This window comes from Pavona decussata, unplaced genomic scaffold (assembly GCF_977016875.1).
Source record: "Pavona decussata unplaced genomic scaffold, jaPavDecu1.1 SCAFFOLD_92, whole genome shotgun sequence".
Lineage (NCBI taxonomy): Eukaryota > Metazoa > Cnidaria > Anthozoa > Scleractinia > Agariciidae > Pavona > Pavona decussata.
Window position 1 is genome coordinate 4,374,825 of NW_028145509.1, and position 13,088 is coordinate 4,387,912.

Here is a 13,088-nt window from a genome sequence, read left to right on the forward strand (position 1 = left end):
TTAAATAAATTACAATTAACTCGACTACAATTCATACTGGAAAGGAGAGGGACACCTTTAGTAAATCTTATACTGGTCACTGATCTCAATAGCATTAAGTGATCTCTCTGATTCAAGAAATGGAAACACCAAAATACACTACAACTTTAAGTCATTTTACTCTATTTCATCAAAATCTTTGGGTTCCATACACTGTATGACTTGAATATTTTACTTTTTTGTTTTGAGACGACATTGCCCTTAATAACATTTCAAGCCCCTGCCTCCCCCCCGCAAGTTTTCGGTCGGGCATCCTTTTTTTTTCGTCATAGTCACAAAAGCGTATATTTTAATTATTAATTTGCATTGTGCTCTCTCCTAGAAGGGATCTATTGTTCTAATTGTCTTCAGGGTCATTATGGACGTATATATTACGAGGGAGGGGTCCGACTCAACCCTACTTGTGTGACGTAACATACAGTGTAGCCTAGAAAGAAAAGTCTTTCTATCAAAATGGCGGCCACATACATGAATTTAAGACTCTAATATGTCATTTTCAGAAAGAAAACAAACCTGTTTGAAGTCGTAAATCGAAAGAGGGGAGGCAGGGTGGTCGAGTGGTTAGGGCGCCAGACTTGAAATCCGGAGGTCCCGGGTTCAAGTCCCGCTCTGACCGCTAGCTGGAGTTGTTTCTCGGTAGCCCCAAGTTCAACTCCTCGGCGGCGCTTGTAAATAGTCATCTGGTCTGCCTCCTGCCAGTTGGGATTTTTAACCATGTTATTTTCAATTTGTATTATTTCTTTATGATGTTTAATGCTCGGCCCCACTAGCACTTGTGCTATAAACATTGCCGAGGGTAAATAGAAGTTATAAATAAAAATAAATAAAGAATAACTTCTAAGTAGTACTCGGCAGTTTAAATGGTGGAAATTGGAGAGTTCACGAAGAAGAAATGACATATTGAATGATTTACTGCAAAGAGGAAGCTACAGTAGATCATCACTGGTGCGTGACGCTGCTGATCCTAAGCGCTACTGATAATCGAACTAACAAATTAAAAACGTTAAAGGTTTGATTATCAATTTGTAGTAAAAGTTTTCATTCAGGAAAGCTTTGTGTCTGTTCGTCTTTCTGTTTTCTTGATGACAGTAGGTAACCAGAATATAATAGGCCTTATCATGGTTTTCGACGCCATTTTGACGAGTAAGCAAACACGTCTTGAAATAACTGTGTTTGTATGGAAATCCGAGGTCAAATAATTTTCATAAAACATCGCTTCTGAAAAATTCATAGTCTCTTGTTAACAGCTAATAAAATTGATTGATAACTAACTACTAAAAGGTCATTCAACCTCGTTCCCTGGGTCTCTCCTCTTCACGTCCCTGGGACATGAAGAGGAGAGACCCTGGGAACGAGGTTAAAAGTCATTATTTTATGCAATTAAACGATCTCCAACTCCAACCGGTAATAAGCCATTCAATTCAAAGTTAATGCTTACATAGACCCAAGCATCCCGTGTAAACGCTCTAAAAAGCGTCTTGTTAGGTTGGTTTTCCTCCAAGGCTCTTCGTTGCTTATAGTTTGGCCGCCAGAGGGAGGCCCCAAGGTTGTGTTATAATTGGAACAACCATTTGAACCCTAACGTACCGGTTTTGAAGATTTGCTTGAAGCTCTGAACTCTTTCCTAACCTTCTTGTTTAAACTCGGTTGGCCCCGTTAGGACCAGTGGACAATCGTTCCCGGGCCTTTCCCTTATAAATTGTTTTATGAGCCCCAGGAACGGAACGAGGTTGCGGATAGTCATTACCAGTCTCTGTACTCGCGTTCAGGAGGAAGAGCAATAGAGAGTAAGAAAGAACAATCGTTTAACGGGATTTCACATTAAAAAGTCAAGTACCTGAATTACATGCACGAATATTTTATTAAAAAAATAGATATAGAAAGTATAAAACTAAAACTAGCCTATTACTAGCTCGATTTGACAAGCCCTGCCAGAGACCTTCACATTTCTACAAACTACTCCGTATAGGCCCCTTTACAAACGTTGGACAAAATTGGATCAGAGGGCTTCTTAAACGATATTGTAATAATCTAAATACCATGCATGTATTACGGTACTCTTTTCTATGACAAACCCTTTTCAGTGTGATAGACTCATTCCCACGTGGACTCTCGATCTGTTAGCATCTCATTTTACTTTCGTTCCTGCATGCCAACTGTAAATGGCAGCTATACTGACGAAACTACTAGTATATTTCTACACGCATCCACGATTACTTATTTACGGAGAAGTGCCTTCATTTGCAGCCTTCCGTGATTAGCTGGAATTCTCACTTAATTAACCGATTCCTTCCGCCACAAGTTTCATATCAAGCTCAAAGACAAGCACATTGATTGGGAAACACGCAGTTATACATGCAAACCCGTCTCTTTCTGTTTGATTCTTTCAGCTGTTCTTTCTGTTTTGGTTGTTTCTATCACAATTTTGCTATTTTTGTTGACCCATTGTATTATTTGAATGTTCCCATTTGCGTTACTTAATTTTTATTTATTGTCAAAGGAGCGTTTATGTCATAACAGTATTTCGTTTTGCAAAGGGGACTAAGGAACCCCTTTAATTTCTTAGTAAGACCTTGGTTAAAAGAATAAAGAAATGAAAGGCGTTCTTTAGTTCCTTCGTCAAAAACGAAATACTGCTATGATATGAACGCTCATTCTTAACCCACTGAGAAGGAAAAAAAAAACAACAACAAGAAAACACCAGTCTTAGTTCTCGCATAAACGAAAGCTACAGCTGTAAGACCCTGATCAAAAATGATGAAATAAGGGGGTCTTGGATACCGGTCTTCAGTCTTAGTTTTCGGGGTCTTAGGTTTCGCAACAACCGTTCTCTTGGTGCATTTTACATCCAAATAATAACGATTAGTTTGTAAATGGCGACGACAAAAAAATGTCGACACAAATCTTATCGTATTAAAACAGCGGACCCGGTTCCCTTAAAATATCTTCAGCTATTGTCACATGGGCTAAAAAGCAAATGACACAAACTTCAAAGGTTTCACTCCGAAATTTCGACATCGATTTGACCCAAAAGTTCAGAGATACTAAAACAATTATCATGCTGCTCTAAATTTGACGACTCCTTTGCGTAGTATAGACATTTATGCCTTTTAAAATTTCCTGCTAGACGAAAGCTCTTGTCACACTGTTTGCAGGTAAACGGTTTCTCTCCCGTGTGTGTTCTTTTATGTCCATAGAGAACCTCCAGGCGGCCAAAACACTTTCCACACAGGTTGCACGAATAAGGCTTTTCCCCAGTATGTATTCTAATATGTCTGTATAGAGACTCTGATCGACTAAAACGTTTATCACATTGTTTGCATTTATAGCGCTTTTCCCCAGAGTGTGTTTGGATATGTTTCTTGAGATCATTAGATTGGCTAAAACCCTTGTCACACTGGTTGCACATAAAAGGCTTCTCTTTTGTATGTGTTCTTTCATGTCTCTGCACATGTCCTGCCTGACTAAAACCCTTGCCACAATGCTTACACATAAAAGGCTTCTCATTTGTATGTGTTCTTTCATGTCTCTGTACGTGTCCTGCCTGACTAAAACCCTTGCCGCAATGCTTGCACGTAAAAGGCTTTTCCTTTGTATGTGTTCGTTCATGTCTCTGCACGTGTCCTGCCTGACTAAAACCCTTGCCACAATGCTTGTACATAAAAGGCTTCTCTTTTGTATGTGTTCTTTCATGTCTTTGCACGTGTCCTGCGTGACTAAACCCCTTGCCACAATGCTTGCATGTGAAAGGTTTTTCTTCCGTGTGAGTTCTAACATGTGTGGTGAGAGTCTTTGAGGGAGCAAAGCTTTTGTCGCAGTGGTTGCAAGTAAACTGTTTGTCTCCTGTATGCGTTCTTTCGGGCCTTCGGAGGTGCGCTGCTTGGTTAAAACTTTCATCACACTGGCTGCACGTAAAAGGCTTCCCCTCCACTACATGCATGTGTTTGAAACTGTTTCTGCTTTTAGACATTTTGGTTTCCTACGACCTGCAAAAACAACGAAAAGAGGTCCCTCTGATAGCATAGATTTTGGAAACGTAGATAAGGCATGTAGGATGAACCCAAGTTGAGGATCCAGTCGATAAGCTTATGCGCTGTTCAATTCGTCGAAACTTCAACCCCCGCCCCATCCGAAACTATTAAAGGTGTTGTTGAAATTCCTGCCCGCAGGACCAAACACCGGCTCAAATGTCCTACCCTAACGTCGAATTTGACAATGAAATGTCCCTCTTCAACAAGAACTTTTGGTATAAACTATTTGGAAACTGGTTATTCACATCCAATCAGATTTTGTATAAATACCTTCAAAAACAATGCAAATTCTGTGGAGACTCTTTTTGGTGAGCCGATCGCTCACAAAAGTTACATTTTTCCCTTGAACTCGACCATGGATCAGGAACGATGTGTATTCTGCCAGACAAGAATTTACACTCTGTACTTCAGGTTCATATTCCCCACCCAGCCTAGGTAAAGTTCAAACCCCCTACCCTTTGGGAGGCCTTTTGCATCAAATGCCCCACTCCCCATGCCGGGAGGGCGGGAGGGCGAAGGGAAGGGGGGGGGGTGGGGTGGGGGGAGAGGGGGAATTTAGGGTTCCAGAAGCACAACGAGCAATGCAAGAAATTCTTTAAAAGTAATGTTTGACTCTTGGTCTTAATCCAGTAGTTTACATAACAAAATGCGGGGGAAGGGGAGCGGGAAAGAAGTACTATTTCCGGCTATTTATTAAGTCATCTTGGGCCAAGGTGCAACTTTAACTTTTTTTGAGGGGCATCAAAAGGGTTTTATATGTAGCTGCTTGGCAGTTATGTCCATTTTGCAGTAACATCAAAAAATTCATGGGAAATAATAATAATAATAATAATAATAATAATAATAATAACAATAATAATAATAATAATAATAATAACAATAATAATAATAATGATGATGATGATGATGATGATGATAATGATAACAATAACAATAATAACATCCGAGGCCAATTTGAGCAAAACATTTGTAGAAACTTGATTAATTTGTTTAGTTGATCCGCAACAGTTTGGAAAAAGACAGAGTTAACCCTGATAACAATCTTGCCGCCACTACACCATCAAGGCAACCATGCTGGCAATGTGGCCACTTTTCAAAGTGAGTAGTAATATCATCTGCAGGCCATAATTTCCACAAGACGTTTTCTTTTGGAGGTGTGTTTCATGGCTTCTAAATCCCGAAACGTGATTAGCACAACATCAGTAACAGAAGTATTTCATAGCCATGAAACACACGTATACCTCGAAAAGAAAACGTCCTGTGGAATGGCCCATGGATGATACTACTACTCACTTTGAAAAGTTGCCACGTTAACAACGTGGTAGCCTTGATGGTGTAACAGTTATCACTCCCGACTAGAATCTGGGGAGATGTGGGTTCAATTCCTGCTCGGGACAACGTTTTTTTTTATGTGAGGTGTGTGTCAAAAGTCATGTTACAGAGTGCTAGACTGTAAAATATTCATTTATTCATTTGTACTAAGGCATTCCTGGCTTCCAAATAGTTCAGTTACTGATGTTGTATTGTAATGAACCGAATGAATCAGTATTTGCAACCCCACCACCCACACCCAGAAAATTTCTAAGCAAGCATTCATGTGAATTCTCGGAAGGGGTGTGTCGCTTGGTTCTCCAAATCCCAACCCTGTTTCAGACCAAAACATGCTATTATCCGTACCCATTTTCAGACCTGGCTTGTAATGTAATTAAGCTTCGCATCTGAAGGGCCAAATTCAAGAATTGGTAAAATTCACCTGAAAATTCTGATTGAATATATTTTGGATACTTCTCTTTCTCTAAATTACATTCATTTGGAGTTGAAAAGACAAATACGTTTATAGGCTCTCATGGTTCCGTTGAAAACCATACCCAATTTAAGACCATAAGGTCAAAATCTACACCAGTTTTCAGACCAAAACAGCTCAAAAACTATACCCTTTGGGGCGGTACATACCTATATACATGTACTTTATATAGGGGAGTACCCCCCTCCTCCGGGGGGCAATCCTCCTAATAATAATTGCATCCACAACTTGATGGTTCCAAAGCTTTGTACAGTTCCCTTCCGTAGTTTTTTGAACTGACATATATTTGAACAGCACATGGATGACTCTCTAACGCTGATTTGGAAAATATCACAGACAAAGAAGGAACAGCCTAATTAATTGTCTGCTCACTGTCTTGGCTGCAAAGCCAGATTAACAGAATCTTTTTGGCATATAGCTAGCTAGACAGTGTTCTTTTCTGCCCAGAAAAAGAGGTTGCACTTTGACCGGATGCACAGAAACTGAAGTCAAAACAAACCTAGCTACATGTAAATTGCCTCAAAGGGCATATAACAACCACAGTTGCAAAACAGAGAAAACAACAGGTAAATTAAAAATTAAGGAGAAAACCACAGAGCGCATAATGAAGAAATAATTTGTGAGATCAAAATATGACTGCAAAAAAAAAAAAATGTGACAATTAAACACATGGCCGAAATCCACCAAATCATCATGTTCACCTGTGCACTACAAATACTAAGGCCCTGATTACTTCAGGTCGGCATGAATGTTTACATGAAAAATGCATGAAGTTTCTATTTTTCTTCAGTGGTCTGTTTCATTGTGCCTTTTTAATGTTTAATGTAGCACTGCAAATAAGAAAGAATACAGCTGAAAGCGTGAAAAAAAGAAAAAGGGAAATATAATAATGTATTTCTCTGACATTGTCTTACGCAATTCTGAAGACAATTTGACAAGACCTCCTTCAAAGTCAAAGCCTCTACCTTTGATGCTTCCATATTCTACCCTTGATGTTTCCAGTGTTTCAATCAAATCCTCAACCATCGCATAGTTTAAAACCCAAAGAATTTGTTTTCTTTGGAATTTTTCCAGTTATCCGCCATCTTAGAATGGTCCAACAACACTCTTGCACATGCTCAAGACAATGATCTCAGACCGGTCTCAAATCAGTTCGTGTTTACATGGTTCCGTGGCCCGACTTCAGACTGGTCCGAATCATTCGTGTCGGTTCAGCAACCAGAATAAGTGAAACCGGCATGAGATGCTTTTTCAGACCAGCTTCATGTAAACAGAAACAAACATCTATATAGAGACCAATCTGAAGTCGTACCGGTCTGAGTTCATACCAGTCTCATGTAATCAGGGTCTATTAGTATTACTTTAGCCATCTTAAATTGCTAGTGGTTCTTTCAGTGGTCGTTCATTGTACAGTTCCTCCCTACATTTGTAAGATACAATGAAATGTGCATTTCCAGAAATAATCCCTTAACCCACCCCATAGAAGGTCATTGGAAATTCTTAGGGGGAGGGGGGTCTTAAAAGTCAAAATTTTAGAAGCAAATTGTCATATGAAGCTAAACTGGATTTTCCTGGGGGATCGGGGTGCAAAACAAAAACCCTTCCATGGGGGGAGTATGGATATTTTCTGGAACTGCACAGTCAAGACAACTCCATGTAAATATTGTACTTACATGTGCCAAACTGTCTTTTAAACTGATGACAATTACAGTATATGCGAAAAGCTAATTTTCTTTGATAAATTCAAAGAGATTAGCCTTTCACCAGGGAGATTCTTCAACAGATTACAATACACTGTGCTTTACAGCAATGTTTTGGCAGGTTAATAATTAGCTTGAATAATTCAAGTGTGGTTTCTTTCAGCTTTCATTAATAAACCACACTTCAACAGTAACGTTATTTTTAAAATATTTCAAACAAAATTATTTGCCATTTTCCGTCAGTCTGGTTTCAAAATTTAGGGTCTGTCAGTTGAACATTTTTGTCACATGATCACATGTAAGTTGAAAAAATATCATGTGACAAAATGTCCCGGTAGATCGCTGGGAGCTCATATCCAACATCACGATTCAATGTACACTAGAGCATTCATTTGATGACTTCAGTGGGTGAAATTATTTGTTTCTTGATCCTGTCATATTATATCAACAAAACAGGTTTTGTTTTCAGGATAAAAAATTTAAGTTCAAGCACAAGCTTTTGATTCCCTCACGGAATCTTTGTCAAGTGAAGTTGGACGTTTTTGTCATATGATTAAGTTGATAAAAATTAATATCATGTGACAAAATGTCCAGGTAGAATTTGCCAGGAGCTCATACAGCATCCAATGTCGCAATTCATTGTCAGAGCCTGGCAATGAATTTGATCAATTCATTCAATTCTTCTACTGAAGGTGTTGTCTTCCCTTGTTGTCTTCCCTTACAACAAATGAAGAGGAAGAAAGATCGAGGGAGTGCCTCATGTTCCTCAGGTGGTCACCCACTGCAGTCATCGATGCTCTGTACATTGACGTTGGATATGAGCTCCCAGCGATCTACCTGGACATTTTGTCACGTGATATTTTATCAACTTTCATGTGATCATGTGACAAAAATGTCCAACTGACAGACCCTAAATTTTGAAACCAGATTGACGGAAAATGGCAAAATAGGGAATGGCTTTAAATTCAAGGAAACTCAAATGACATGATTGATTGATTTTCAATGATTTCCAATATCAATCAATTATAATAAGCTACTATCAATAATTAGTATAAATCTAGAGTGTTCTATCACGAATGCCGTTCTCTGATTGGCTAGAATGCTACTCGCTATCTATTCTGTGATAGATAGTGAGTAGCGATTTTCAACAAAATGGCGGCCGCCTCGTCGCGTTTTCGAAGTGTCTGAGATGAGGAAATAGATACAATAATACTTGTTTAGTTTTGACAGACTAGAAGATTTATACTAAAACAATTAGATTATTCGCTCTCGATTTGTAATGTGGCTAAATGTAATTTAGGCAAAGTTAAAATCGAGGCAAGTGCTGGTCAGCGTCGCCCGCATGGCTGGGACATGCGGGGCGGCCACCCTACTTTGCAGGGGCCCCTGGGTTCTTACAGCTCACATGTTTGTGCCAATTCATTTCGCATCTGTTCACTTGCCGGAGCTTGTGCTGTCTAAGGTTGTTGCTCCCAGTCCCTCCCACCCTTTGGTAAGTATGGTTTGTGGTGGGTGACTGGTAAGTATTTTTATTTGTATACTTTCTGTTTTATCTCCACTGATCTTTCAGTGTGACGGTGCCGGGTGGTTGCCGCTCACAGGGTTGCCATGGTTTCGCACCTCGCTTAACTCACTTCACCTGTGGCACCACCGGTCTTTCAGGCACCAACCCCCAAGCTCATCCACTAACGATGAGTTTAATGGGTGAAATTAGCTGATTCGGGCTGCCCCCTGACATCAGCTATCACGCGATAGAAATCTCGAGCTCAATTAATCTAATTGTTAATAATTATTACTAGATTGCTTACTTATTTTTCATTGACCAATAGATAAGTCCAGTTTTGAATTTACCAAGACTGCTGGATAAAAAGACAAAAGAGCATTTTTACAGCATTAGCCTCAATCTGAAGTAAAATATTCACAAAATAATACCAGTGAGAAAATGAACTTTTCACAATTCTGTGTATTTTTTTATTTTAGGTTCCAGACTTTCCTGCTAACTTTTGTGAATATTTTGCTTCAGGTTGATGCTAATCCTGTATTGAAAACCACCTTGTGTGAAAAATTATAGGCCATCTGTATATGGAATTTAACTATCTTATCGTGTAGTTCCAGAAAATATCCATACTCCCCCCATGGAAGGCTTTTTGTTTTGCAGCCCCCATCCTACTTTGCTTCTAAAATTGTGAGCGTTAAAGACCCCCTCCCCCTAGGAATTTCCGATGACCTTCGGTGGGGTGGGTATGGATTTTTTTCTGGAACTGCACAAATTTATACATGTACCTCCAAGAAGATTACATGTAAGTAATACCAAAGCTAAATACAGCTGTACACCGTATTTATGCTTATAGACTGATCAAGTGCAAAATCCACAGCATTTTACATGTAGCTGTCTACAGGAAATGAGTAGTCATGTTTTCAATTTTCCACCGATCTTTTGTAAAATAATTTGCACTGCAGCACTTTCACAGATCAATATAAACTGACAACAACCAAAACCGGAGAAAAGAAGGCTGAATTTTGGTCAAGTTTCACATTCTCCAAGCAGGAGTTTTATTTTGTTTGTCTGGGAATAACATAACATCTGTTTGATGTTATTAGTATATTTTAGCTGTAGCTCCTGCTCAATGCTGTCACTACAGTGATGAATGAAATATTGTAATGGTTGTTGATTTTGGGCAAATAAAAATAAATAAATAAAAACTGAAACAGTACACTTAAGTTAAACTTTATACGTTTACAGTGCAACTATTGTTACCGGGGTCACTTTTACAAAACTGACCAATCAGATTGCAAGACAAGAACAATGAATTTCAAGCTGATTGAACCAATCACGAGTAGATGGAAAACAACAGTTTAAACCCAAAATTTTTGAATAATATTATTCACTGTTCATTTCATACTGTGATCTCTGATTGGCCAGATTTTAGTGACCCCGGTAATAGTAGCTGCACAGTAAGGAGGCTTGCACAGGTTTTCTGGACTTAGGGTGGAAGTTTTGAAATTGAAATCTGGCATAGAAGATACACTTCAGTCTCTTTCATACTACATCATCATTCAACATACATGTATGGTCGTTTAATTTTTTTCATCGGTTTCCTATTCAGGTAATCATAAATATTCAAAGCATGTGAATAGCAGTGAAATAGACCCGGACAAACAAAATAAAACTCCTGCTTGGAGAATGTGAATAAAAACCACTGAAACTTGACCAAGATTCAGCCTTCTTATCTCTGGTTTTGGTTCTTGAGCCTTAAAGACATGGGCGAATATTGAAAACGATTCTTAATTTAACCACTTGTACTTTAACACAAAAAGCTGTGGGGGCATTTTTGAGATGTCTTCCGCTTTATTTAATCACTGTTTTCAAACATAAATATCTTAAAATAAGAGACACCCATGAAGCTCAAATTGAGCGTCATGGGTGTCTTTGTTTATACATTTAGAATGTTTTACTACGAGGAAAGAGCTTTTAACAGAAAAGTGAAAGTGTCAAGTTTTATTTTGCCAGAGATACAGTGTATTGGTGAAAAATGTGGGAATAAACAAAATCAACCCTAAATAATTGATTCATTTTTTACTTGAAAATGCTCTTACAGTTGTTTTTCTAAGTACAGCTGAAAGTTGTCTTGATTGAATAGTTTAAATCCCTAAAGTTTTGTCATAAAGTGTCTGACTAGATTTCGAGATAATCGATCAAAAATGAGAGGCCATGCACTACCGTTGCTATAGTAATAGTTGCTTGTAAACCAATGGAAAACTTAACTTTGATCATATGTTGAAATGATGATGTAGTATGTAGAAGAAGATCGAAGTTTATCTTCTGTGCGAGATTGCAATGTCAAAACTTCCACCCTAAGTGCAGAAAAACTACTGCGAGCCTCCTTAAGGAAGGCCAAAAGTGCAAAGTGACTGATGATATCAAGTCAGTACCCCGCCACAATATTCCATGAATGTGGAAAACATTAGTAATTTACAGACAACATTTACTCGCAATAATTGAAACACGGCGTCTTCTTACCTTTGATGAACCGAAACAACCAGTCAATTGCAAAAAAACTGGGCTCCAGCAAATTCAAACCAGAAACTTATCGCAGTTATCGAAGAATGCACGCTGTGAATCAATGCGGGGACGTACATGCGTTGCGTGACAGTAATTCTGCGACCACCAAACCCAGAGTCCTCAGGCTTTTTGGCCAGCGGGTGAGCGCCAGGAGAGACTGGGGACTTCGAAAAAATTCATTTTTTTTTTTATTGGCTGTTCCGTAACGGTTTCCATTGTTTTACCACAGAGATCCTGCGGTAATAAAATTCGATGTCCCCAGAGTCTCTCCTTACGACTAGCCACTGGCCAAAGATTGCCAAATAGTGCGTACGTGTTTTGCGTATGTCGGCTTGTATACATTTTCAGACAGATAAATCAGGCTAAAACTCTACAACTGCTGTGCAGAAATCTTTCCTATATATGCGAGCTGCTGGTAAGTACAGTAACAGTATAATCGATATTCAGGGGCGAAGCGTGCGATTTTGAAGATGTACGCACGAGAAGACAAATTTTAGCCCCGAAGGCGCTTATTTCTAGAGGGGGATGGGGGGGAGGGGGATCTCCCCAAGAAATTTTTTTTAAACAATTTAGGGTCTCAGAAGTGCCCTTTCCTGCTTTTCCGCGGCCGGACATTTTCAATGAGGGTAATCTTAAATGAGAATGTGAACATCACAAGAGTGGTTTTCAGAAGGGTCCTCTAGAAAATAACCAAGAACAAAGAAAAACAGAAACAAGAAAGCAAGAAAAACAGAAGCAAGAAATGAAAAAATATATATACAAAAGTTAAAAGTAGCACTAAAAGGATCATAAATGGCTTTTGACAGTCCACGTTTAAAACAGTCAGTGACTCTGCTTCCCTTATCGAGGGACCTAATCTGTTCCAGATTTCTGAACTAAAATTAATTGACAACCAGTGGCCCCACCGTTTTCTATTGGCAGTGGATTTGCAGATATTATTTCTAGATCTGGTATATAATAACCTTGAAAATCGCCATTAAATAAGATTGGAATCGTGTGACAAAAATGGTAATTTAAAAATAATTAAAATACGAAGTAAAATGCAGTACTAGGTTGCTTCTTTAGTTTACGTATCTATCGCCAACTCAGTTTTTCGGTAAGCTACCGGTGTTAGGAAAAAAAAAAAGCAAACAGTAACGCCATCAAACGTTTTAGAAGCAAAGGGCGAGACGTCTGCCCTTCAGACGAGCAAACTCTGTCATCACACTGGCGTCAGTATCACCGTCCTTGTATTGATGTATGTGTAGAATTGCAAGCGAGCTCAATCATGATACTTCGAAGGGGAGTTTTCAGTCGCTTCATACTACTAAAGCTACGTTCAGGAGTGCGTTTTAACACAGGATAAGTTAACAATTTTATAACAGCAACAATAATTCAAGCCATTCTCCGGGATAAAATTGGGGGTTTGTGTGGTCAAGAGTCCCAACCAAGGTCTGTGGTTTCACATTCTG

At 38.9% G+C, this 13,088-nt stretch overlaps 1 protein-coding gene across 1 annotated transcript; it reads right to left on the minus strand.

Annotated features, from left to right (window-relative positions):
- Window positions 1-1,877: 1,877 nt before the first annotated feature.
- Window positions 1,878-11,715, minus strand: LOC146473975 (uncharacterized). Its single transcript, XM_085117635.1, has 2 exons — window positions 11,596-11,715; window positions 1,878-4,025 (listed from the first exon to the last, which is right to left on the minus strand). The coding sequence occupies exon 2, from the start codon at window positions 4,007-4,009 to the stop codon at window positions 3,038-3,040; it is 972 nt and encodes a 323-aa protein (XP_084973761.1). The 5' UTR covers window positions 4,010-4,025; window positions 11,596-11,715; the 3' UTR covers window positions 1,878-3,037.
- Between the last annotated feature and the right edge of the window lie 1,373 nt (window positions 11,716-13,088).